The following is a 27,874-nucleotide window of genomic DNA, read 5'->3' on the forward strand; positions in this document are numbered from 1 at the left end:
TATATTATACAGTTAACATTTTTCTTGATGTTACTCATATGAGGAGAATGTCCCCATATGAGTAGGCCATATGAGATATGTGACTGAAAGAGGGTGAATATGTCATATGGAGATACTTATTACTGACCATATCTCTTAGTTTCCAAATGAGGTAGGACACTCATGAAATCTTTTTACAGACTTGGTTGATGTGGCTCTCCTAACTGAGCTTGGTGTCGATATGTATTGCTAAGACTCTGACACATTTATTTTCTAAGTTCTTAGACAGTCCTAACATAAGCTTTTGGGTTTTGTCAGGATTGCAAACAAGTTTATTGGCTGCAGACCAATTTAAGACAATGTCAACAGTTTCTTGCATTATCTTATCGAGAGTTGGAATTGCATAATGTGGAGTAAAGTTGTACCATCAGCATAACAAATTACAGACTGTGATACACAATGGGGCAGGTCATTTACAGACACAATGAAAAATAAGGACCAAAGTACAGAGCCCTATGGAATATCCATACCAATTTTCACTAAGGGGTAATGTCTATTTTGTTGTTCAGGTAGGAAGAAATTGCAGTTAACATAGATTTCTGTGAACTATAATACTCCAATTTTGTTAGAAATTAGTAAATTTTGGGTCACATGTTGTGATGCAACAGTTGTAAAACTGTCACGAGATACAGTAAAAACAGTGAGATGATAAACACAGTATTTGGAATTGTAAAGCTAGGTTCCACAAGTTTTTGGAAAATAAAATGTTATAAATCTGAGGGTAGTCTATTTATTAGGCCAAAAAGACCATCAAAATAATAAATCTTGTAAGTGATCCAGACAGTATTTCTTTCTTTATACCAACAGTAGTCATGGTTTTCCTAAAACATCACTTCTTCAATTACAGTCATGCAGAGAAGTTATTTGGTCATTAAAAATGTCATACATGGGCAAAAGTTGACTGCACCTAAGTGCTTGTAGGAAGGGCCTTAATTACACCTTAGTGTCAATAAAGGAAACAAATCAGGGTGCATCTAAGTGTCAAATCCACACATTTAAACCATAACCATAAGGTGACAATCTTGAGGTAGCTTTACACTGAAGTGACAAAAGTCATGGACTCAACAAGTCACTGGAAGTCCCCTGCAGAAGTACTAAGCCATGCTGCCTCTACAGCCATCTACAATTGCAAAAGTATCTTACTAGGGATTGTGTACCATTTCTTTGGGATGTGATCATGTTAGTAGATAGGTCTCAATGTTTCCTATGTGTTGCATATGTGTCAACTATGCCATGGCTGTGTTTGTCGACACATCTGCCATGATGACCAACTGCCACTGATATAACCTGCCAGTCCTCTATTGTTTATATGTTGATAAATGGGAGTGTTTATTAATGACTGCACCGGTGTATTGTCAGAGACAACTGAACATACAAACTATCTAGTTACTGTAACTGCATTTATTAGAACCCTCAAATGGAATGTAGAACTCTGATATAATGGAATATGAATAGCTCTTCCTGCAAAAGTTAACTTTCAATAACGAAGTCTGCCACCTGATGTATACAGTATACAAGTCTAAGAGTTCATCTTAAAAGTCTGTATTTACCAACTTATCTATCGAGATGACTTCCTTCAGGTCCACTGTACTGGCAGCAATACTGCCCATTGACTTCTGTAGACAGTGTCTGATTCACTTATTAGCTTGAACTCCTACAGTTGACTGATTGTATCCAGTGGAGCTGGTTATTTTGTTACACAGATGAGTAAACTTAGACTGCATGCTGGTCAGGTTGATGAGCTGCTTGCTCATTGGCTCTCCTCATAATGTGATGTCTTCCGGTTGCTGATTGGCATCTGCGGAAGGCATGGAAAAGTAGTTCCAACGACCATAGTGTCCTCTTGAGGCGGCCTTGCCTGTCAGCCTTCCCAAATGGCTGCTCCTGCAACCGGTTACACGGGGCTGTGCAGAGGGATGTCGTCTGATGGGTGCCAAAGGGCATAACACTATGGAATCTTTTTTCTTTATTTTTGCATGATCTGACCTCTCAATTATGTCCCATAAATGTTCGATGGGATTCATGCAATCTGGGTGGAGACAAAATCATTTGATCAAACTGTCCAGAATGTTCTTCAAACCACTCATAAACAACTGTGGCCTGATGATATGTTAGGGAACGTGAAGTCTATGAATGGCTGCAAATGGTCTCCAAGACGTCAAACATAACCATTTCCAATCAATGGTCAGTTCAGTTGGAACAGAGGACACAGTTGATTCCATGTAAATACAACCCCACACATTATAGAGCTACCATCAGCTTGCACAGTTCCTTGTTGACAACTTGGGATCGTGGCTTTGTGGGGTCTGCCCCACGTTCAAACCCCACCATCAGTTCTTACCAACTGAAAGTGGGACTCATCTGACCAGGCTACGGTTTTCCAGTTGTCTTGGGTCACACCAACATGGTCACGATCCCAGAAGAGGTGTTGCAGGTGATATTGTGCTCTTAGGAAAAGCACTCACATCAGTCTTCTGCTGCCACAGCCTGTTAACACCAAATTTTGCCACACTGTCCTAACGGATGTGTTCGTCGTATATTCCACATTGATTTCTGTGGTTATTTTCTGCAGTGTTGTTTGTCTATTAGAACTGACAACTCTATGCAAACACTGCTGCTCTCAGTCATTAATTAAAGGCCATAAGCGACTGCACTGTCTGTGGTGAGAGGTAAACCTGAAATTTGATATTCTAGGCACACTCTTGGCACTGTGGATCTTAAAATATTGAATTCCCTAACAATTTCTGAAATGGAATGTCCCATACTTTTAGCTCCAGCTATCACTCCGTATTCAAAGTCTGTTAATTCCCATCTTGCAGAATAATCATGTCGGAAACCTTTTCACATGAGAACAAATGACAGCTCCACCAACACACTGCCCATTCATGTAATGTGTACATGGTACTAAAGTTATCTGTATATGTGCACATCACTATCCCAAGACTTTTGTCACTTCAGTGCATAGGGAGCAAATATGGATTGGCTGCTTACTAACTCACACATCAGAGAGTGAGGAAAGTCTAAGACCAACCACATGCATTATGGGTCAAACAAAGAATGAACAGCTGCTAAATGATAATATCAGTGTGAAGAGTCAACTGGCACATTATCAGCAAGAGAACATCATATATATACACTGAGATTTACAGCAGTAAGGCCAGGGCTGAGACTGTTGAGAGTATAGGTCTGCAAAAGTTCAACACGGTTCATATGCACTGTCAAACTCTTAGGTCTCTGGCATGTCAGTGTACTGCAGGTGGGATTGTAAGAAGCCTTACTGGGATGTGCACACTCCAGGGACATCATTATTCTGATCTGAGTGAAATAAGATTGGAAATAATGGACTGAGGAAATTCAAGCAATGGCTTCAGGCTATGCAGATCATCCAGTTACATCTTTTCTACCCAAAATTTGATGAAACAGACGAAACAAATATCCTAGAAACATAACTGTTTCTACAACCATTTCTTTGAGAACAAAAAATTGCACAACTTTAGGATCCAAAGATAGGATATTTCAATAGGAAGAGGAGTTAAATAAACATATAATGGAACATAGTAGCTGTATGAGACAGCCTAAAGGCCAAACATAATTGGCATGCATTGATGAGCAAATTTTATGACAAGCTACTTAATTGCATATTGGTACACAATACAGCAAGAATTTTGTGTGGTATGGATCCAACAAATCCTTTGTAGGTTTCTGGAGGGATTGGCACCAGATGTCACAGGTCATGCAATTTCCATAAATTATGGGCCAGTGGTTTGTCAGAATGAAGTTAGTGCCTGATAGTGTCACAGACACGCTACATCGAATTCAGATAGGCACATTTGTTGTTCCAGATATCAAAGTACATTCACTATCATGCTCTTCAAATTACTGTAGCATGATTCTGGCCTTATGACATGGATACTTATTATCCTGCTAGAAATTGCAATCACCATTAGGGAAGATGTGAAACATGAAGTGATGCTGGTGGCCTGAAATAATAGTCGTGTAGTTGACGGCCACAATGGTGCCATAGATTACTATTACAGGTCCCAAGGAAGCCCAGGTGAATGTACCCCATAGCATAATAATGCCCACATAGGCCTGTGACCACAGCACTGTGCTCGTTTTCAGCAGTCCTTCAGATGGATGATGACATAACTGGACACTACCATCAAACTTCTCTAAACAGGAATGTGATTCATCTGGCCAGGAAATATGTTTCAGTTGATACACAGTCCAATCTCAATGATCCTAAGCCCACTGCAATCATTACTGACAGTGTCACTGGGTCCCCACAGAAACACATAGGGGTTGTCTGTTGAAAAGCTGCATGTTCAACAATGTGCACTGGACAGTGTGGTCCAAAACACATGTGGCTGCAACAGTTGCCTGCACCTGTTGTCAGGTATGCCTCAGATCACTAACTATCCTGTTTTACAGAGTGGGCGAGCCTCCAAAATCCATGAAGAATGTATGTCCAGCACCTTGTTGTCTATTCTGTTTCACCATCCTTCAGCCATTTTCTATAGATGCTCACAATAGTAGCATGCCATTTCTGCCATTGCAATTTCTGAGACACTTGTTCTCAGGTGCTGGGTCATGACAATTTGCCCTTTGTCAAAGTTGCTTAGACCAGTGTATTTCTCCATTTGCAGCCCTCATCATTGCTAGAGTGATTTCCCATTCACCTCTGCTCCGCTTATTTACCTTCTCGCATGAAGCAGCACTCCATCTTGTTCTGAGCAGGGACATAATGTTTTGGACCAATTGTTTACGGTTAATTTCATAGTATTACGCCCTTCGGCACCCATCGGACGACATCCCTCTGCACAGCCCCGTGTAACCGGTTGCAGGAGCAGCCATTTGGGAAGGCTGACAGGCAAGGCCACCTCAAGAGGACACTATGGTCGTTGGAACTACTTTTCCATGCCTTCCGCAGATGCCAATCAGCAACCGGAAGACATCACATTATGAGGAGAGCCAATGAGCAAGCAGCTCATCAACCTGACCAGCATGCAGTCTAAGTTTACTCATCTGTGTAACAAAATAACCAGCTCCACTGGATACAATCAGTCAACTGTAGGAGTTCAAGCTAATAAGTGAATCAGACACTGTCTACAGAAGTCAATGGGCAGTATTGCTGCCAGTACAGTGGACCTGAAGGAAGTCATCTCGATAGATAAGTTGGTAAATACAGACTTTTAAGATGAACTCTTAGACTTGTATATACATCAGGTGGCAGACTTCGTTATTGGAAGTTAACTTCTGCAGGAAGAGCTATTCATATTCCATTATATCAGAGTTCTACATTCCATTTGAGGGTTCTAATAAATGCAGTTACAGTAACTAGATAGTTTGTATGTTCAGTTGTCTCTGACAATACACCGGTGCAGTCATTAATAAACACTCCCATTTATCAACATATAAACAATAGAGGACTGGCAGGTTATATCAGTGGCAGAAAGATGGTTATTGAGAGCAAGTCTCACCAATGGTGGATATCCTCTCGCCTTTCACTGGCATATTCTATTCTAACAGCACTGATTCTAAAAGGTCACTGAATTTGTTGAGATTTTCTTTGTCGACCCAGAATTTCTGGGCTATGAAATCTCCACAGTGTTCTTAGCCTCGACATCCACTGGGGCCATATTCATCTAACAGGTTGTCCTTATGGTCGTAAGACTATGGCCAACTGATGAAGGTCATTCACTACAGTGGACGCCCATGCAACACAGCAAGAGGCCAGTCAGTCGTGACACAACTGAATTGAAGACTTACCTGATAAGACCATTCCCAGTGTCAACACTTGGACCAATACAAACTCCTTCCAACAGGAGTCTTTCTACGACTCAACAAGCGATAGAACATGACTGGAATAATTACCAGTAAATAATAACTGCAGCAAAAAAGTGTTGAAATTGATAAGCCTGATAATGTTGACATTATGCATGAATGTATATGCTGGTTACACAACATCATAATTGAGAAACAGGGGGAAGAATCGGCAGCTGGATTTGTTGTTGTTGTGGTCTTCAGTCCAGAGACTGGTTTGATGCAGCTCTACATGCTACTCTATCCTGTGCAAGTTTCTTCATCTCCCAGTACCTACTGCAACCTACATCCTTCTGAATCTGGTTAGTGTATTCATCTTTTGGTCTCCCTCTGCGATTTTTACCCTCCACACTACCCTCCAATACTAAATTGGTGATCCCTTGATGCCTCAGAATACGCCCTACCAACCGATCCCTTCTTCTAGTCAACTTGTGTCACAAATTTCTCTTCTAAAATACCTCCCCATTAAATTTCTCTTCTCTCCAATTCTGTTCAATACCTCCCCATTAGTTATGTGATCTACCCATCTAATCTTCAGCATTCTTCTGTAGCATAACATTTCGAAAGCTTCTATTCTCTTCTTGTCTAAACTATTTATCATACATGTTTCACTTCCATACATGGCTACACTCCATACAGCTGGATTTACGTGCCAATAAATACAGTTGAAGATACGCGTCAGTGAGAACTGTGGTGTCGTGTAGCATATTCCATCCAATATGATTCCATGACATTCTTTTGTGCAGGGGAAATGCATGAATGAAAGTAATTTGAGTACTTTAGAGCATACTAGTTTTATAAGGTGAATGTATGGTTGAAGATATTCTTCTCAATTCTTATTTTAAATACTGTTTCTATAATTTTTTAAACAGTCTTACCTAATGGACTGCTTGCAATCTGTCACTGACATACACAAAGAGCAGAAGATTCAATAAAAAAAAATTGCAATGTGTGCTTTTTCCAAGATCTGTACTGTTTCTGCCACCACACTGCACTAAGGTGATCTAGCAGACCTAGTCAATATGGGATTTTAGCATATATTTAAGTTATTCTCAAATTTGTTTTCAAATACAGTTCCTAGAATTTTTTAAGCATTCTTACACAATGTACACTGCACATCACATATCCAATAAATCAAATCACACAGTATTACGTTTTTTGCTAGTTATAATTAGCATTTCCACTTAGCTTCTACATTCATGTCCTCTGCAACTTTCAACTATAGTTTCTTTTGTAAGTTGAGGTAGTGATGTCCCTTGTGTATTCCACAGTGACCTGTTCTCAATCACAAGGCTTACAAGCTTTACTACATACACAACTGGTAGTTAAGTGCAAAATACACACAGACACAAACGACAACTGACACTCTCTTATCTAGAAGATTGTGACAATAGTGACAACATCACAATAAAATGAAGTCCACATCCAGTAACTAGATCTACAAGTGTATTGGTGGATGTGTAAAGACAATCTTTGTCCACATAAAAGACTGTAAATGATCTGTACCTGAAGTGTTCTGAAATGTAAACACAAGATACAATAGACATCTCTTAAGAAGAGCAAGTGGACAACATTTCAGAGAAACTGTTTATTCTAGAATGACATTTCAGCTAGTATAGAAGAAGCTGCACTGGTGATGGCATTCTGCCAGTGGATTGCCATAAGAATTAAGGCAAACACAAGAATCAATAAATAAATGTGGCTGAAAAATTTTTTACAAGCTAACTGGCATACACAACATGGAACATTTCAGTACTCATAGTTCTATCGATAGAAATTTCCCACTCGAATGATTTCGAATGCACCAGCTGAGCAGCTGTCAAGAACAAGTAATAAACTGGTTTGTCAAATGTGACTGGCTGGATGCTGTGCACACTTGATCTGACACTTAGTTAGAATTTTTTAAAGTTATGACCTACCGATGCAAGTGATACTGAATATACTTAACATATAAGTTTTAAACTATGGCCTGTATAAACACAATAACATGACCTGAAAGTGACTATTGTTATTATAGACGGATGCATAGTTCTGTAGCTATAAATCAATGTGTAATAATAAATATAAAAGAGTACAGGCATTGTGTTTGCTGGTGTCCACACACAATAATTTGTTAATATTCAGAATCACGCGAGACAGTGGTGTAAATTGGCGAATTACAGCGCGTTGCCCAGAGAGAGTGATGTTGGAGCAATTGTGGAGTCAGGATGATCTATCACAGTCCCAACACAAATTATTAAGCATATTGACAATGAACATGGAAAATGTGCTTGTAATCTTGTAATGTACTGTCAATCAGTCCGATGATGAAGTGCATATGAAAGAAGGAGGGATGTGCTATTACCACCAGACAGGAAAGTGGATGACAGGCCCAGAAGACTTATCACTTGATCTGTTTAATCCAATTGTCTTTCACAGCATGATTGAGGCTCACTGATATCAGTTGAACTCTGCTAGTACCTGTAACCACTTTGCATAAATTATACTATAGTGTATCATACAATGTGTGCCTCTATAGGTCAACAAAGAAACTGGAGTTCAAATTTTAGATTCTGAATAGCAGATTGCTGTCCTGTTGTATAAAGCATTTTGTGACTATACTCAGTCCTGACATTAGTTAATAGTTTTAATTGTATTATTGCTTGTCTTATGTTCAAGAGATGAAACAACACAGACAGTTAATAATGAAAATATAACATTTCAGAATTAACACCAGATAAGACATAGTGCTACTTGAAATTTAATGATAAGGAAAACTCAAAATGATGACTGTGTTTCGGCAGAAAAAGTTACAGCTGGAGGAAAAGTAATACAAAAAAAACTTGCCAATTATTTATAGAATGTCTGTGGCAAAAGATAATAAATTAGAATAATCACACAATATTCTCTAGCCATACTTAAATTTTCTCTGATCACATACTCATTGTTTTCTTATTATAAGAAAAAATATATCTCACAGTATTTACCTCTGTAAAGTATTACAGATCCATCATTGAAGCCAACGGCCATCAAATTCAAATTTTCATGAACACACAGTGCAGTAACATTTTCTGGCTTGTTGTTTGGTATTGCACGAGAAATTCGCACACATGTTGGATGGCCCTGCTTGTCTATTTTGTCCAAATTCCATACTTTGATCACTGGATTAATGCCAGGCTCATCACTCTGAAAAGTAATCAGTCAGTAACATAACAGAGTAACCTACTTCACCATGTTGCTGAGAAACACATTTGCACCTTTCATTTTTGACAATGTAAAATGTGATAATTACAGCTGACGTCAGACCATCATTAAGAACAAACCTGAGAAAAATTAGATGATAAATATTAAAACTTTTAACTGCTTAAATGAGGAATTATAACCTGAATGCTGCTGCAAAGAACTTTTGGAATATGACCTATTAATTATTAGCATATATCATATGCTAATTATTAGCATACACTGTACCCCTGCTATTCAGTCACATGCACATTTCCACACTAATCTGGAACTTTTCTGAGTAGCTTGCTGACAGAAACCCTGCATAAAGATGTCATTATTTGTACTTACTTCTATGAAGGTATAAGAGCTGATAACAAATTTGGCATTTTCCTGAAGGCCTCATTATCTACAACTAGCCTAATACTAAACTTTAGTACATATACCACGATAACAGCATCTACTGCAACATGTACAGGTAATATTCTAAGCAGTTTCAATTATGCCGCTACAGAAAAGTTAATTTTAGATTGGTGAATATATGAGCATTCAGCCATTCAGCCATTTTCTCTCAGTGACAAATTTAGATAAAATCTGGACAGTGAAAAGGGTCAAGACATTAAATCACCTAAACGTGAATATATTTGCCTCAAAACAGAATGAAACTTCCCCATTATTCAGCAATCAACATTCAGTAAACACTAATTACAATGCTTTTGTATCAGAATTCATGAGATGTTTCCCTTTCATCAAAGTACATGACAAACCAAGTACAACAAACTTTTGTATAACTAAAAGCATCAAGATCTCTAACATTCGAAAGACAACTGCACATGGAAGTAAAGAACAACCATGATGCAGAGCTTCTCATGTATGTAAACAAATGCAGGAAAATATCTGACAGTGTTGTTAATCATGCAAATAAATGGTAAATGTAAATTCATCTCAAATGGTATAAACAAATCAAAATCTGTGTGGTGGATTGTCAACAGTGAAGTAGGTGGTAAGAAAAATTCCCATTTAAACCCTAAACTGGGAACTGAATGGCAAACTGTTACAAACTTCAGACAGATCTGTGAATAATTCAAGAGAAAATTATAATTTCAAATAAAACAGATGACTTATCTACTCATAACCTAAATTGCAACATGTTAATTTCAGTGATGTTTCCACTTTTTGTATATAATTCAGTATCTTACTTCAATAAAATAATTGATTATATCCCGCCAGTATCACACATGAATAGGCAACAGCCATAAGATCAGCTGCAGAGTAATGTGAATTATCTCCTCATTTTCAAAAGTTCATATCTTTGCTCACAGTCAGATATCAATGTTGAAATTTTTACAGTACATTGCTATCATATAGATGTAAAAACTGTGCAAAAATCATATTTTTATATTCAGTCACCCCAAACTTTACAAAAAATGAAAATTTTCAAATTTCAAAAATTTATAAGAAATTAAGGAAACATTTGTAAGTGTTCTTGCTCTATATGAGGCTAGTAGTGTACGATATATAAGTATAGGAAAAAAAATAGACTCTCATAAATCACTCCTTGTTTATTATTCTTGGGCCTAAAAAGTGAATTTCTGAAAATTTGGATAAGAAACTTTGGAGGTAATTTTGACTGGTTATTTTTGAATTTAGGGTATTTTGTGTAATAGACAATGTTGTAGAGGACACTTTTCTAAAAACAATCATGTCAATTGCAATATTGTAACTTAACCCAGTGCAGAGATATTCATATTTTTGTTAACTGAAACATCGTCGCACGCTTACAAACAAAAATGACCGCCATTCAGCAAAGGTGAAATGTAAAAATTTTTTAAAAACTGTTTTGAACTTCTCAATTATAGGATAACCACATATAAAAAAATTAAAATATTTAAAAATGGTCAAGCAACCAATTTAATTTTTATTGGACCACTTCATACACATTGACCCACATAGTGCAACACAGATTAGCAGAACTTAAATTTATTCATGTATCCCATCATGAAAATTTTAAATATGTGGGCTGAGATGAAGTTCCAACAAAAATAAATAAGGGCAGGTTGTCAAAATATTGCACCCCAACACTGACAAATAATAAAATAATTATTTGATGAGAGTTGCTCTCCCAGCAGACTGAAATATGCAGAAGCTGGACCTCTCCACAAAAGGGGCAGCTGGTGAGATAGGAAATTTCTGCCCAGTAACAATATTATCAATTTTTTCTGAAATATTTCAGTAAACAGTGTGTAATAAATTAGATGAGTATAACAACACTCATAACATTATTCTGAATAACACAGATTTAGGAAAAGGAGACGTACAGCACCATGCTGCTATTAACAAAAGAATCACAAAAATAATCAAGTACCTTGAAATGTTCCTGCTTGCATATATTATGTGAATTACCTGTAAATTTCAGCTCACAAATTCCACTGTACTCTAATTATATTGATATACTTGCAAGTGATAAGAAAAAGTTTGAGAGCAGAAAATTAACATATTAATATGAGGGTAAGTCAATTATTATCCACAATTTTGTTATATTTTTGTTTATTTTGATAGTACTGTCATTTTACATTGATGACACATGCTTTGTTTATTTGCTGTTATATCTTTGCAATTTTCAAGCTGCTAGGTTAGTTTCGTTATCGCTGCCATGCTGTTAATCATGGCCGCTCCACTGTCTATTTGCACCAAAGAAAAGCACCGTTCAGTGACACCTTTTTTGTGGTCGGAAGGCATATCAGGGGCCAAAATTCACTGAAGACTTTTGATACAGTACGGGAACAGTGTTTTGCCACAACGGAGTGTCTACGAATGGACTGAAAAATTCCAAAATGGTCACACAAGTGTTACACATGATGAAGGAGCTGGACGACCGTTTACCGCCACAAATGAAGAAACCATTGACCGTTCACATGAAATGATTCTCTTAGACAGCTGATTAACTAGTGACAAAGCGACACATCGTCTGCAAATTAGTCACGGTTCTGCCTACGAAATCATCCACAACAGACTTGGATTTCATGAAGTTTGTGCAACATGGGTCCCAAAACGACTCACACAGTTGCATAAACAAACACATTTGGACATCTGCAAAAAACATTTGGATCACTATGGTAAAGAAGAGGACAATTTCTTAGACAGGATCGTTACTGGTGATGAAACATGGAACCATCATTACAAGCCGGAGAGTAAACGGCAGAGTATGGAATGGAAACACCCAAATTCGCTGTGTAAGAAAAAGTTCAAGACCCAACTGTCTGCAGGAAAACTGATGCTTACGGTTTTTTGAGACACACAAGGTCCAGTACTGGAACATTATGGGGATAAGGGCACAACAATAAACAGTGTACATTACAGTGAGATCCTTACTGCCAGGCTAAAGCCTGCAATTCAAAGCAAATGCCTAGGATTGCTGTCAAAAGGTGTTGCACGACAATGCCCGTCCGCATACTGCTCCCCACACTACTGAAATGCTCCAGAAACTCAAATTTGAAGTACTGGATCATCCTCCACATAGTCCTGATCTTGCCCCTTCTGGCTATCATTTGTTTGGTCCACTCAAACAGGCATTAAGGGGCTGTCAATTTGCCTTGGACGAAGCAGTGAAAGAAGCAGTGCATTCCTTGCTCGCAGCTCAACCGAGAGCCTTCTTTTATGAGGGCATCAGGAAGCTTGTACAGCGATGGACCAAGTGCATTGAAATGCAAGGGGACTATGTCAAAAAATGATGATCTTTCAAGTTTCCTATTTGATTACAATAAAATTTTATAACTACTTTGTGGATAATAATTGACTTATCCTCATACTAAAATTAATTAACATACTAATACTAACATTGCCGAATTGCGAGTATCCTTGATTCTTGTTCACTGCAGATGACCTGAGATGTTTTTCTTGTAACATTCTGCAGTCTCACAAGGTAGTGAGAATGTTGCCTTTTAAATAATCTTATTACAACAAAATTTCACAACATTCTTCATTTATTTATAGGTCTTCCACTTTCAAAGAGGAGGAGATTAGTGTCTAACATCCCGTAAAAAATGAGGTCATTAGAGACAGAGCACAAGCTCTGATTAGGGAAGGATGGGGATGGAAATCGGATGTACCCTTTCAAAGGAAACATTCTGGCATTTACCTGAACCAATTTAGGGAAATCACGGAAAACCTTAATCTCAATGGCCAGACGTAGGTTCCATCCTTTCAACATCTGCAACTGAGAATCACTCCCTCATAACCACTAACAACTCACAAACTGTTTTGGCCTAACACTGACCCTTATTTAAAATCTTGACACTGAATCACATTTTCAGCATTATTACAACTGTTTCATTTTAAGCATAATGAAGAAAGATTAATACAGATAATTTCACATGTGACATCAGAGTCAACAGAAAATTAAAATGTTTTCAATCAACTGCTTTATGCATTGCAAAGCTTTTCATGATAATTGCATAAAACAAATCCTTTTGACAATAAATGAGTTTGTTAATAGCATCACAGCAATTCTACCCTTACTAAAGCCATATTGATTATTCAGAATAATGTTATGAGTTTTATTATAATTACCTAATTATCATTAAAATTAAATAAAGTATTTCAACTCAGCACAAAAATCATAACTAATGCCAAATCTTTATCATTCTATACATGAAACAGAGTTCCAAATTATACTGAAGTCTTGACACCCATGGTCTAGGTGTAGCATCTTTTATTAGTAATCAAAACGTCTTCAGTCCCGGGTTCAAAACCCGCCACCACTTACATTCAATTAGATTACATCATGGTCAGAGAGAGATTCTGAAATCAAATACTGGATTGTAAAGCATGCCCAGGAGCAGATATAGACTCAGAGCACAATGTAGTAGCACTGAAGAGTAGACTGAAGTAAGAGAATAGTCAGGAAGGATCAACACGCAAAGAAGTGGGATGTGGAAGTACTACGGAATGACGAGATATGACTGGAGTTCTCTAAGTCTATAGACAGCAATAAGGAACAGCTCAGCAGGACAATTGCAGACGTTGGAAAGAAAAACGTGGATACACAGAAGGTAACTGTGAAGAAACCATGAGTAACGGAATAAATTCTTCAATTTATTGATCAAAGAAGGAAGTACAAAAAAGTTCCGGGGAATTGCTGAGGAATGAAATAAATAGGAAGTGCAGGGAAGCTAAGGGGAAATGGCTGCATGAAAAATGTGAAGAATTTGAAAAAGATATGACTGTGGGAACGACTCAGCATATAGGAAAGTCAAAATGACCTTCGGTGAAATTAAAAGCAAGGGTGGTAACATTAAGAGTGCAATGGGAATTCCACTGTTAAATGCAGAGGAGAGAGTGTATAGGTGGAAAGAATACATTTAAGACCTCTATGAGGTTGAAGATTTGCCTGATGTGTGGGAAGAAGACACAGGGGTCAATTTAGAAAAGTTAGGGGATCCAGTATTAGAATTAAAATTTAAGAGTGCTTTGGAGGACTTAAGACCAAATAAGGCAGATGGGATATATAACATTCCCCTGGAATTTATAAAATCATTCGAGGAAGTGACAACAAAATGACTATGTAGAATGTATGAGACTGGTGACATACCATCTGACATTTGGAAAAATATCATCCACACAATTTCGAATACAGCAAAAGCTGACAAGTGCAATAATTATCTCACAATCAGCTTAACAGCTTATGCATCAAGTTGCTCATAAGAATAATATACAGAAGAATGGACAAGAAAACTGAGGATGTGTTAGATGATGATCAGTTTGGCTTTAGAAAAGGTAAAGGCACCAGACAGGCAATTCTAACATTGTGGTTGATAATGGAAGCAAGACACATTCATAGGATTTGTCGACCTGAATAAAGCATTTGACAATGTAAAATGGTACAAGATGTTCAAAATTCTGAGAAAAGCAGGGGTAAACTGTAGGGAGAGATAGGTAATATACAATATGAACAAGAGCTAAGAGGTAATAATAAGAGTGGATGAGCACGAATGAAGTGCTCGGATTAAAAAGGGTGTACGACAGGAATGTAGTCTTTTGCCACTACTGTTCAATCTGTACACCAAGGAAGCGACGATGGAAATAAAAGAAAGGTTCAGGAGTGGAATTAAAATTCTAGGTGAAAGGATATCAGTGACACGATTCGCTGATGACATTGCTATCCTGAGTGAAAGTGAAGAATTACATAATCTGCTGAATGGAATGAACAGTCTAATGAGTACAGAATACTGACTTAGGGTAAACAAAAGAAAGACCAAAGCAATGAGAAGTAGTAGAAATGAGAACAGTGAGAAACTTAACATCAGGATTGATGGCCAAAAAGTAGATGAAGTTAAGGAATTCTGCTACCTTGGCAGCCAAATAACCAATGACGGACGGAGCAAGGAGGACATCAAAAGCAGACTAGCACCGGCAAAAAGGGCATTCCTGCCCAAGAGAAGTGTCTACTTGTATCAGGAAAAGCCCTTAATTTGAGGAAGAAATTTCTGAGAATGTATGTTCAGAGCACAGCATTGCATGGTAATGAGACATAGACTGTGGAAAAACTGGAACAGAAGAGAATCGAAGCATTTGAGATGTGGTGCTACAGATAAATGTTGAAAATTAGGTGGACTGATAAGGTAAGGAATAAGGAGCTTATGTGCAGAATCGGACAGGAAAGGAATATGTGGAACACACTGACAAGGAGAAGGGACAGGATGATAGGACATCTGTTGAGACATCAGGGAATGACTGCCATGGTACTAGAGGGAGCTGTAGAAGGCAAAAACTGTAGAGGAAGACAGAGATTCGAATACATCCAGCAAATAACTGAGGACATTGGTTGCAAGCGTTACTCTGAGATGAAGCAATTACTGCAGGAGAGGAATTCAGGGTAGGCTGCATCAACCTAGACAGAAGACTGATGACTAAATAAAAGAAAAATTGATTTCATCTTTTTACAGAAACCTGTTTAAGTACTTTCTACTGCAGATCAATTATAATTCCTAATGTTATTTCAGAATGATAAGTACAAGACATGAACCTTTAAAAAATGTTATTGTAACAAAATTATAAAAGTATTGATGTTTAGTAATCAGATGTATCATGAAGTACAACATGTGAATCTCAGTCTGTTACACTACAGTCTTGCTAAAAAGCTGTGTGAATCCGGTACATTCTGTGACCTCACTAATTCATTCAACATTGTAAAACATATGCTTTGTGCAAAATGGTTGCTTATAGTTTTCATGATAAATCTTTAAGCTGGTTCCCATCCTATCTCAAAAAAAAAAAAAAAAAAAAACACAGTTTATTTACACACCAAAAACGTGAGAGCACTTTCTAACTGTAAGGAGATACAAGCAGGTGTATCCCAGGGATCCACACTAGACCTGTTACTGTTCCTGTATTACACAAATGATACACCATGTAGGATAACCTCAGAAACAAGTGTAGGTGCAAACAATTCAGGAGTAGTAGCTTGCTGTAAAAACAATGAATAACTAGCAAACATTACCAAACAAACTTTTCAAGAATTTAAATCTGATTAAATAATATTGCTGTGAGATCGAAAAAAACACAAACTGCATGTTTCAGGATCAAGCAGACTGCTGAATATACAGTGTTCCATTTATGTTGACAACCATAAATAACTGTTTGTCCAGACGCAAATTACAAAATTTTTCAAGCAAATGTTCTTTAGCCATCACAGGGACATCAGTCAGCATGATTGCCTTCATTGTAGCTTTGTATTTTACAAAGATATGAACAGCGGTATGACATTTTTAAATAGCATCCTGTATTTTTTATTCGGTAATTCATTTCATCTCCTAAAGACATGTTCAAAAACGCATCACGGTGTGTCATTCACTGAAACAGGATGTTATGTAATAAATAACACAACATTGACATTGAGCCTGGGATCACAAACTCATCCACTTGCTGGAGTTGCCAGAAGACTGTCCTGTACCACTGCCCAGGAGTAGAATATTCAAAGATGCTCAAAGTGGTGATCCTGGACACTGATACACTGGTGCACTCATTGAATGAAACAATTATTTACTGCTTCCAGTGTTGCCTGCTGAAGAGAATTACAAGCAAGCACGATACATTCCTGCATGTCCTCTGGAGTTGCTGGAATATCGCGATAGACGTCTTTAATGCATCCCCAAAGAAAAAAAGTACAGAGGAGACCTAGCACGCCAAGTAACTGTTCCTCCTCAACCAATCCATCTGGCAGGATACCTTCAGTTCAGAACACAACGTGCACACAAGGCATTATGTGCTGGACATCCATCGTGTTGATACCACATAAGAATTCTGGTTCTTAGCGGCACTTCATCCAGAAGAGGGGGAAGAATTTGTCTGAGGAAGCTGGCATACGCTGTGCTGTTTAGACTACCATTGATGGAATAAGGGCCAATAATTGTAGTACCAAGCATCCCACACCAGATGTTAACTCTCCATTGACACTAATGTTCCACCTGTCTAAGCCATCGTGGGTTGTCACTGGATCAATAATGCATGTTCTTTGTATTTACCTGTCCTTTGTTTGAGAGGGAACATTCATCGGTAAATAGAACATTGGAGAAGAAGTTAAGGTAGGAGAGGATTTGCTGCTGTGCCCAGTGACAGAACTATACATGATTCTGGAAATCATTCACATGCAATTCTTGACATAGGTGTATATGGTAAGGATGGAACCGGTGATGTGTAAGAGTATGATGTACAATGGTTTTATGAATGCCAATATCGTGTTCAAGCTGTCGTGTGCTTACATGTGGATTCATAGCAACGGAAGCGAGAACAGTAACTTCGGCAGCTTCGTCTGTGCGAATGCTACGATGCTTGCATTGTTGTGGGTTGAAACTTCCCATTTCCTGAAGTGTCTTGACAAGAAAACATCTATCTGGAAGGTGGGTTCTTGTCAGGATATCGCTCTCTGTACAGTTCTGCTGCCTGCATAGCATTTCACTTACCTTCAACAACACAATAAAAGAAACGTTATGTCAATGCAGTTTGCAGGAAGGACAGCCTTTACTGTATGCATACTCTACACAACAGTATTAAAAAGGACTAAACTACTGTACTAAATGTACCCGTACATAAGAAAACAGTATTGCAATTACTGTTCTGCTAACTTACATTCCCCATAGATGAGAAACATTTCTACCTTCTCTTCATTGGTGTACATTCTACTCACACAGCTCTTCAACTGACGATGGTTGACGGAATGATGCGTGTGCATTCTACCTATATGTTTACATTTGTCCTCTGTCAATGTCAGTACTTGGATGTGTTCCATTACCCCGAGTACCTGCCTAAGTGCTGGGAGTGTCAACGTCAATGTTGTGTTATGTAATTAATAACAATGTGTTTCAGTGAATGGTACACTGTGATCCTTTTTTGAATAGGTCTTTAGGAGAGGAAATGAATTACTGAATAAAAAATACAGGGTGCCATTTTAAAAAGTCATACCGCTGTTCACATCTTTGTAAAAAACAAAGCTACAAAAAATGCAATCATGCTGATTGATGTCCCCCGAATGGCTAAAGAAAATTTTCTTGAAACATTTTGTAATTTGCATCTGGACAGTTATTTAGGGTGGTCAAAATAAATGGGACACCCTGTATATTCCAGTTAAATTATGGGGGCAAAGAACTGATCACTGCAGACTATGTTACATTTCTTGGAATTAGTACCAACGAAAACTTGTCATGGACTGATTACATGTAGTGCTTAGTGAAGCAATTAAACAGTTTTGTTTGTACAATGAGTTCTAAATCATGTAATGACATAGCTGTCAAGAAAATTGTTTATCATGCATATTTTACACCAGTTCTTACATGCGGCATAAATTTTTGGGTGTTGAAAAACCAGACCACTTCAGAGAGTTCAAACTGCAGGAAAAAAAAAAAACTATGATAGGAACAAATAATAGGCAATCATGCAAAATACCATTCAAAAGCCTTTACTTACAATGCCTTGACTGTTTATATGTGAAATACTCCACTTTGTGTAAGAGAAGCTACTTTTCGAAGGAAATTCCTTTGCACAGGATTATGAAACAAGAGGACACTAAAAGCAGTACAGGAATTTTGATATTTGGGCAGCAAAATACCTGATTACTGATAAAGTAGAAAGGATATTAAATGCAGGTTGGCTATAACATGTTCCTGTTGTTCCTCTCTCCAGTTGGTGGGGAACAATTGAAGAGGAAGGAGAGTTTCAAGTACCTAGGAACCGTATACAGGAAGATGGAAGAAATGACAGAGAAATAAACTAGTGGGGGAGAAAAGCAGAAGCATTTTGGAAGTGTCAGAAACCTGATATGGAGCAAGGATGTACCCCAAATCAGTAAAAAAGTTATATACCAGTCATACTATGTCCCGATCCTGACGTATACATCAGAAACCTGGGTTCTGAAAGGAAGTGAGAAAAGCAAAGTACAAGCTAGTGAGATGAAATTATTGAGAAACAGTACTGGAGTGACAAAGATAGACAGGTTAAGATATGAGAGGATCAGAGAGTTAACGAAGGTGAAACCATTACAGGAGGAGATAGAGAAATTAAGGCTGAGATGGTACGGACACGTTAAGAGAATGGAGGAGAAGAGGATACTCAGGAGGATACACATGATGAAACTGGAAGGAAAGAGACGAAGAGGAAGACTGAGAAATGGTGGCAAGACAGAAGATGATGGGGAGGAGGCCCAGGTTCCATACAGACGCGGCCAGACGTGGGAAACTGTCCAAGATGAAGATGGCTATAACATGAAAATCATTTCTTTAAAAGACAAATTTGTTAACATCTAATGCAAATTTAAGTGTCAGGAAGAATTTTCTAAAGTACATGTCTGGAAGGAAAATGTGGATAATAAGCAGTTGTGACAAGAAGAGAACAGAATCTTTTGAACTATGGTGCTACAGAAGAACGTTGAAAATTGAGTAGATCAAATAACTAATGAGGAGGTACGGAACCAAATGGGGGAAAAAAGAAATTTGTGCCATAGCTTGCCTAGAAGAAGGGATCAGTTGATAGGACTTGTCCAGAGGCATCAAGGGATCATTAATTTGGCACTGGAAGGAAGTGTGTGAGTGTGTGTGTGTGTGTGGGGGGGGGGGGGGGGGGGTGTAAATTGTGTAGACGGAAATCAAGGTTTGAATACAGTAAGCAGGAATATGGGTTTCAGTAGTTATTCAGAAATGAAGAGGCTTGCAAAGGATAGAGTTGTGTGTAAAACTGCATCAAACCAGTCTTTGGTCTGAAGAACACAAAAACAAATGTGGAGCAAGGCACAGATCAAGCTTCATGTAGCCTTGTCATGGACTTAGCTTGTCTGAAAATACCCTGTATTATGTGGCTTTAAAGCTTAGCAATAACATACTGAGTTCCAGGACTACAAGTTAAAAACTACAGAAGCAAACACTGAAATGTACACAATAAGTAAAACCTTATTACAGTGTGGAAGATTTTATGAACACGATAGGAAAGTAATAGTTGCTTAATTTTTTCTCTCTTTCTGGGGGTCTGTTCTCTTTTAATTGAAGTGTAAGTGTGTGTGTGTGTGGGTTAAAATTATACTTATGAGAAAGAAAACGTGAAACACTAAAAACTTTAAAAAGTGCAACTATGCTGCAAACATTACACAAAACTTATTAAAAAATCTATACCTGTACACATGACATAGACGGCATGCATCCTTTAGGTGCAGAGGAAGGTTGCTTCAATTTGACTGTTGTTTATAATGTGGGATTTTCATCACAGGATTGCACTAACTAGTTTGTCAAGAATGTAGCTTAACATCTAGACAGCTAGTTCTGTCTGTTGTTGTTGTGGTCTTCAGTCCTGAGTCTGGTTTGATGTAGCTCTCCATGCTACTCTATCCTGTGCAAGCTGCTTCATCTCCCAGTATGTACTGCAGCATACATCCTTCTGAATCTGCTTAGTGTATTCATCTCTTGGTCTCCCTCTACGATTTTTACCCTCCACGCTGCCCTCCAATACTAAATTGGTGATCCCTTGATGCCTCAGAACATGTGCTACCAGTCGATCCCTTCTTCTAGTCAAGTCGTACCACAAACTCTTCTTCTCCCCAATTCTAGTTAATACCTCCTCATTAGTTATGTGACCTACCCATCTAATCTTCAGAATTCTTCTGTAGCACCACATTTCGAAAGCTTCTATTCTCTTCTTGTCCAAACTATTTATCGTCCATGTTTCACTTCCATAAATGGCTACACTCCATACAAATACTTTCAGAAATGACTTCCTGTCACTTAAATCTATACCCGAAGTTAACTAATTTCTCTTCTTCAGAAACGCTTTCCTTGCCATTGCCAGTCTACATTTTATATCCTCTCTACTTCGACCATCATCAGTTATTTTGCTCCCCAAGCAGCCAAAACAACTTTACTACTTTAAGTGTCTCATTTCCTAATCTAATTCCTTCAGCATCACCTGACTTAATTCGACTACACTCCATTATCCTCGTTTTGCTTTTGCTGATGTTCATCTTATATCCTCCCTTCAAGACACCATCCATTCCGTTCAACTGCTCTTCCAAGTTCTTTGCTGTCTCTGACAGAATTACAATGTCATCGGCGAACCTCAAAGTTTTTATTTCTTCTCCATGGATTTTAATACCTACTCCAAATTTTTCTTTTCTTTCCTTTACTGCTTGCTCAAAATACATATTGAATAACATTGGGGATAGGCTACATCCCTGTCTCACCCCCTTCCCAACCACTGCTTCCCTATCATGCCCCTCGATTCTTATAACTGCCATCTGGTTTCTGTATAAATCGTAAATAGCCTTTCGCGCCCTGTATTTTACCCCTGCCACCTTCAGAATTTTAAAGAGTATTCCAGTCAACATTGTCGGAAGCTCTCTCTAAGTCTACAAATGCTAGAGATGTAGGTTTGACTTTTCTTAATCTATTTTCTAAGATAAGTTGTAGGGTCAGTATTGCCTCACGTGTTCCAATATCTTTACGGAAAATAAACTGACCGTCCCCGAGGTCGGCTTCTACCTGTTTTTCCATTCGTATGTAAAGAATTCGCATTAGTATTTTGCAGCTGTGACTTATTAAACTGATAGTTCGGTAATTTTCACATCTGTCAACACCTGCTTTCTTTGGGATTGGAATTATTATATTCTTCTTGAAGTCTGAGGGTATTTTGCCTGTCTCATACATTTTGCTCACCATATGGTAGAGTTTTGTCAGGACTGGCTCTCCAAAGGCTGTCAGTAGTTCTAATGGAATGTTGTCTACTCCCGGGACCTTGTTTCAACACTTTACTACTTTAAGTTCTGTCTATACCAACTGAATCTATTACATCATAATGGAATACCCAAACAATGCCGGGGCTGTAATGACAATTTTTCAGAGAGCAGAACTTGCTAATGGGAATCCCGGATAAGTTAAAGTTTTATTTGGAAAGCACAAAAACAGATAGTAGTCTGATACTTCACATTTTACTTTCAAGTATTTTTATAATCAATCCAGGGGCATTAGCTAGGGAGGTTCCTTTAGAATTTCTTTCACTATCTTTGTTATAAGAACCAGCACAGGAATATTATGAATGTTCTTACTTTTAGCTGGGTACCAAACAAAGAAACACAAAAAGCACATTGTTTCTCCTTCAGGAGGTCCTCTACTAGCATCAAAATACTCTCCTTGGCAACTGAATTAGATACAGCCTATGTACTAGTGGTCACTCATTGTGATGAAGGTTCACTGTCTCACAGCATGCATTCCACTGCACATTGAAAGCATGTAGAAGCCATCTTAATCCATAATCTCTCAACTGTGTCCACACCATGTGGGCTCAAGGTTGTGTCCAAATAGTGCAGATCTCACTTCATCACAACCTGTAAGTGATAACTATGATGTGCGCAACTCCATCACCTTCACATCGGTGACTGTTCTTCAAACAATTTCTGTACAATTTAGGAGTGATGTGGTAGTGCTGTGTCTTGCTGGAGGTCCAGGTTACCTGACAGGCACAGGAGGTGAACAACTCGTGCACATCATCAGACAGTAGGTTCCTCTGCAGTACATGTGGTTAAAGATGATGGAGATACTATTCCTGGTCAAAATTTTTCCAACACAAATCACAACTATTGTAGGTAAACGCATGTCAGTCTTATGAACTCATCAGCATCCCTCCATGCGAATAACCAGTCAAATACACACACAATAGAGGCAATTAATCCTTACATTTTTATACTTGTCTTATTATCATAACTATGGATTTGTGGTTAACGCAGAGATTTCATTTTGAATATTCTATCATATTCCTGTTCTGGTAACTATCATATCTCTGTTATGATAATAAGAGAGGTATAAACATGTAAGGATTAACAGGGTTGCCACAAGTTTCCCCAAGAGAAATTCCCTGATACTTCCCTGATTTACAGACAAGTTTTACCATTTTTCCCTGACAAATTTTGAAATCTCGAGGGTAAGTAAAGACATAAGTTGACAAAAAAATGTAAGGACTTCTGTTTTTCTAAACGTCTGAGCAAAAATCTTAAGTACTAACATCAACATCTTTTGTAATGAACTGTTTTTAGATGGAGAAAGCAAACTAAATGGTATAAATGTTTCATTAAGACCACTGATGTTATTTTGCTTCAATAAAGCGAAACACATGCGACGACAAAAATACACATTTTGTTGGATTCGCAAGACTGATTTAAAATACCTCCACTGCTTTCAGAAATAACCTCAGAAAAAAGTAGGCCTCTTGAAAAAATGTATAAGGTGGGGAAGAGTTGTGTAAACCAGTACTACAGGTGACCACCGATAAAATGTCGCTTCTAATATGTTCATTATTGTCGGTTATTACCCACCGTGTTATCTCTATTATTCTACAGGTATTATGCGATTTTTCTTTCAAGAAATACATGAGTACATAGCGTACAAACTGCCAGCAACTGCCACAATTTTCTTCTTCTTATCGTCCATAATTTCTAATATATAAACTACTTTTGAAGTGCCAAAATGTACTACAATAAATAAGATGTATATAAAACACTGCACTGTACAGTGTACTTGCAGTGAGACAGCCACAATTCCTGAAATCCATTGCCCGTGGCCTCTGGCCTGCCGAGGAGCACCACAGTCCTGTGTCCAAGGATGAACCATGAAAATCTGCCACATTATGACACCTACAGACAGATCCAGCCTGCAGGAAAATTGCTGAGGCTACATCCGATGGGCAGGGTTTGCATGTTAGTGGGAAACTATGGGCTTCAGATTGGCAGGCTTGATCCATTAGAGATACCCACAGAAATGGCCTGCGGTTTTGGCCCGTCACGGAAATCCACTCATGTGGCCAGTTATTCATCTCACAGACACCATGTTGATGAAATGAGACCGCAGTGATCACCCACGCAACAGACAACTTGCACCAATACTCTGAGAATCAATACTAAAGAGGACAGGTAGCAACTCACGGTAAAGGCGATTGCTGAGCCACAGACGGGCACACAGAAAAGACAATTACACTCTCGCAACTAATTTTTTGGCCACAGCATTTGTCAGAAAATGAGAGTGCACACACATTCATGCAATCACTCAGACTCAACTCACGCACACATGACTGTTGTCTCTGGCCACTGCATCAACAATCTCTGAGAATCAGATCCAAACAAACCACTCCTCATGCCTCCCAGCCTCTCATCAGCAGCTGCTAGGCTAGCAGCAAGTAGTGATGGTACGACTGACTGCAAGCCGAGGTGAGGGGTGGGAAGGGAAGAAGCAGTAAGAATGATGAGTTCATAAGCCTGACATGCCTTTACCTATGACCGTTCCATCTGAATAGGCTTCATTCATTCAGCTGTCTGTGTAGCAATCAGTTTCCAATAGTTTACAGTACACTGTGTGCCTCTAGCAGTGTGTTTGTACACCTGATCAGGTTCATACCATATTATCTCCTAACGGGATGGAAGCAGGAGATGGGAATTGAAAACATGCTCTAATTGTAGCTCTGCCACAAAAGGCTATTCCAGTAAGACAATAGCAACCAAAGTTGATATAACCCAATCTACAGAGGTGTATACATTGCAACACATCAAACTGGTGTCAACGCAAGTGTTTCACGATCTGGAAGACTCCGAATAACGTCATACATGGAAGATCAGTTCATGTCAGTACAGAGCAAATGTCAGACTCATACTGCACCTCAAATTCATCAGGAAGTAAATAGTATGTAAGCAGCCGCAACCTCTGTCTCAACAGTGCAACATCGTCTTCATGAACGAGGCTTAAAGGGCTGTGTAGTGGTGGGAAAAAAAAAGTTTATTACACAAACAAAATAAGGAGAAAAGATTTCAATGGGCACAGCAACATAAAAACTGGAGCATGCAGCAATGGTCCATGGCGTTATTCATGGGGGGACTGATACCTCAGATGTTAAGTCCCATAGTGCTTAGAGCCATTTGATATTCATGGACAATTCTAGGTCAGAAATATTTGGAAATCATCACTGAATGTTTGTTCACTGATGTTGCAATGAATGTATGAACAGTCAGTGAGTGAAGCCAACGATGAAGCATGGTGGAGGGTTGGTCATGGCGTGAGGATATTTTGCAGGTGATAAAGTCAGTGACTTGGTGAGAATCAACAGAACATTAAGACAGGAAGGATAACATAGGATACTGATCAATAATGCGAGAGACTTATTGGTCTTGGATTTGTTCTGCAGCAGGAAAATGATCCCAAACAAGCTTCTATGTTGTGCAGATGGTATGTCAATAGAAAAGAAAGTGTCAGGAACTGAAAAATATGATGTAGCAAAGTCAGTCACCTGACTTAAATTCCTTTGAACTCTCATGGGATGAACTTGGCAGGGAGGTCAGGAAACTGAGGTCATCTAATGTTGGAGACCTTTGGAATAGTTTACAAACATTTTGGAATGCAATATCTTCAAAAACACTACAACATCTTCAATGTGTAAAGTTTACAGCCAAACACTTGCATAAGTTTAATGTAAAAACATTAACCAGGTTTCAGTAACAACAACATCTTCTTCATGAGGGACTCACCTATAATGTATAAACATATTTTAAAAGAAACATCTGAAATACTTAATATTTGCTCACATTAGAAAGGAGACTATGGAATAAAACTGGTACTTACATAAGTTACATGATGTTAAAATTGTACATATATATGATGAGCTAAGAAGCTCAAGTAAACAGCATAAAATATGAAATAAAATCCCCCATGGGATATTTTCCACTGTTTGACTTGAGCTCCTTATCTCATCTTGTAAATTCACAATTTTACCGTCACGTAATTTATGTAAGTATCAGTTTTACTCCATATTCTTCTTCTCAATGTCCTCAAGTATTAAGTAAGTATCTTGGACACTTATTTTATACTATATTTAAACATTAAAGGTGTCTTTCTTCTGAAGAAGATATCCTTATGTGACTCTTCAAGCTTTGCCAGTGGATATGTTTTAAATAGTCTTCACAGGTTTGCTGCCAGACGAAATTGTGCAAATTCCACAATATTTCCTCGGAGCAACTGTCCAACATCTTCAGGTGATTGAACCTTGCTGGTTGCTAGGTACGACTGATGGTATCCGCATGTTGACACCCAGTATACAGAACATGAGTGCGAAGAAACATAGCGTACAGCGCACGCTTAGGAGGGCCACACTGTGATTTTCAACGGAGGGCATTTGAATATGGCACCATCTATCTGCAAATCATTGCACATGCACGATTTCCACACCTGTACATTGTTCACACGTGTTCTCTATACGGGGTGTCAACGTGCGGATACCCTCAGTTGTACCTAGCAACCAGCCATCTTCAAATTTGATGAAATTTTTACAGGATGTACCTGAGGGCCCTACATGAACTTATGCAAAGTTTCAGGCCCACCTGTAACTTGTTTGAGGTGCTAGAGCCATTTTTGTGAAGACCACTTTTACAGAGACCGAAAAGTCATGAAGAAGTCGTCAAGTTTGACATTCCACTGTTCCTAATGTAAAAGAGCTAGACTCTTGCTTCTGTGTACAGTGGTACAAATTTATGTGCTCTACACACAAATGTTGTAAATAGTGTTCAGAAAGGAATGCATTTGGCATAATCTCAGTTCAAAGTGGGCAACAAATCGTGTCATGAGAAATTTGCCCCATAGTTTAATGAGGCATAAGTAGTGGAGCAAGTGTGCTATGGACCTGGTCTTTTGCCAAACTACTGTCTGTCTGGGTGTTTAGTATATCACAAATTTTGGCCTGGCTTGTGTGTTTAATTATTATGCTACCATCCTGTAAATTTGCTAAAAAAACATGAATGTATCAAAATATACCCGTGTTCAAAGTCATGTATCTCAAAATGGACGCCGACTACATTACATTCATAGCCCAATAAAAGAAGATTGCTAAATTTTACTAAGCAAAATTGTCTGTAATTTGGAAACAAAGGATTACATGCTTCATCGCTGTGAAGTATGTCCAGGAACAGAAGCTCTAAATGAATATTTGGAAAGTGCTTTTGCAGATACTGATCCTGAGGATACAATTCAGTTCAAACAATTGACTCACACTGATACAGATACACTTGAAGCAAAGAGAAATGACAGTTGAAGAATTCATAGAAAACTGTTGGCCCTTTCTATTCACCACTACATTGCAAAGGATCAGAGCAATCATTTGCAGTTCACTGAAGAAGGTCTCAAACCACGAGAATTGATTATATTAATGGATTTCACAGAAAATTGCTCCCTTATTGTCCAAGACACATTGCAGGGATTCCATTGGGAAAATAGTCAAGCTACAATACATCCATTTGTCATTTACTACAAAGGTA

The 27,874-nt window shown here is 38.3% G+C and overlaps 1 protein-coding gene across 1 annotated transcript in view; it reads right to left on the minus strand.

Moving 5' to 3' along the window:
- The window catches only part of LOC126236168 (vacuolar protein sorting-associated protein 11 homolog), a 193,588-nt gene that overhangs the window by 121,166 nt on the left and 44,548 nt on the right, over positions 1-27,874 (minus strand). Inside the window, exon 4 of the mRNA XM_049945264.1 lies at positions 8,829-9,027. Within this exon, the coding sequence (XP_049801221.1) occupies positions 8,829-9,027 (199 nt within the window). The remainder of the gene's footprint in view (positions 1-8,828; positions 9,028-27,874) is intronic.

The sequence above is a fragment of the Schistocerca nitens genome, chromosome 2, assembly GCF_023898315.1.
Source record: "Schistocerca nitens isolate TAMUIC-IGC-003100 chromosome 2, iqSchNite1.1, whole genome shotgun sequence".
Classification (NCBI taxonomy): domain Eukaryota; kingdom Metazoa; phylum Arthropoda; class Insecta; order Orthoptera; family Acrididae; genus Schistocerca; species Schistocerca nitens.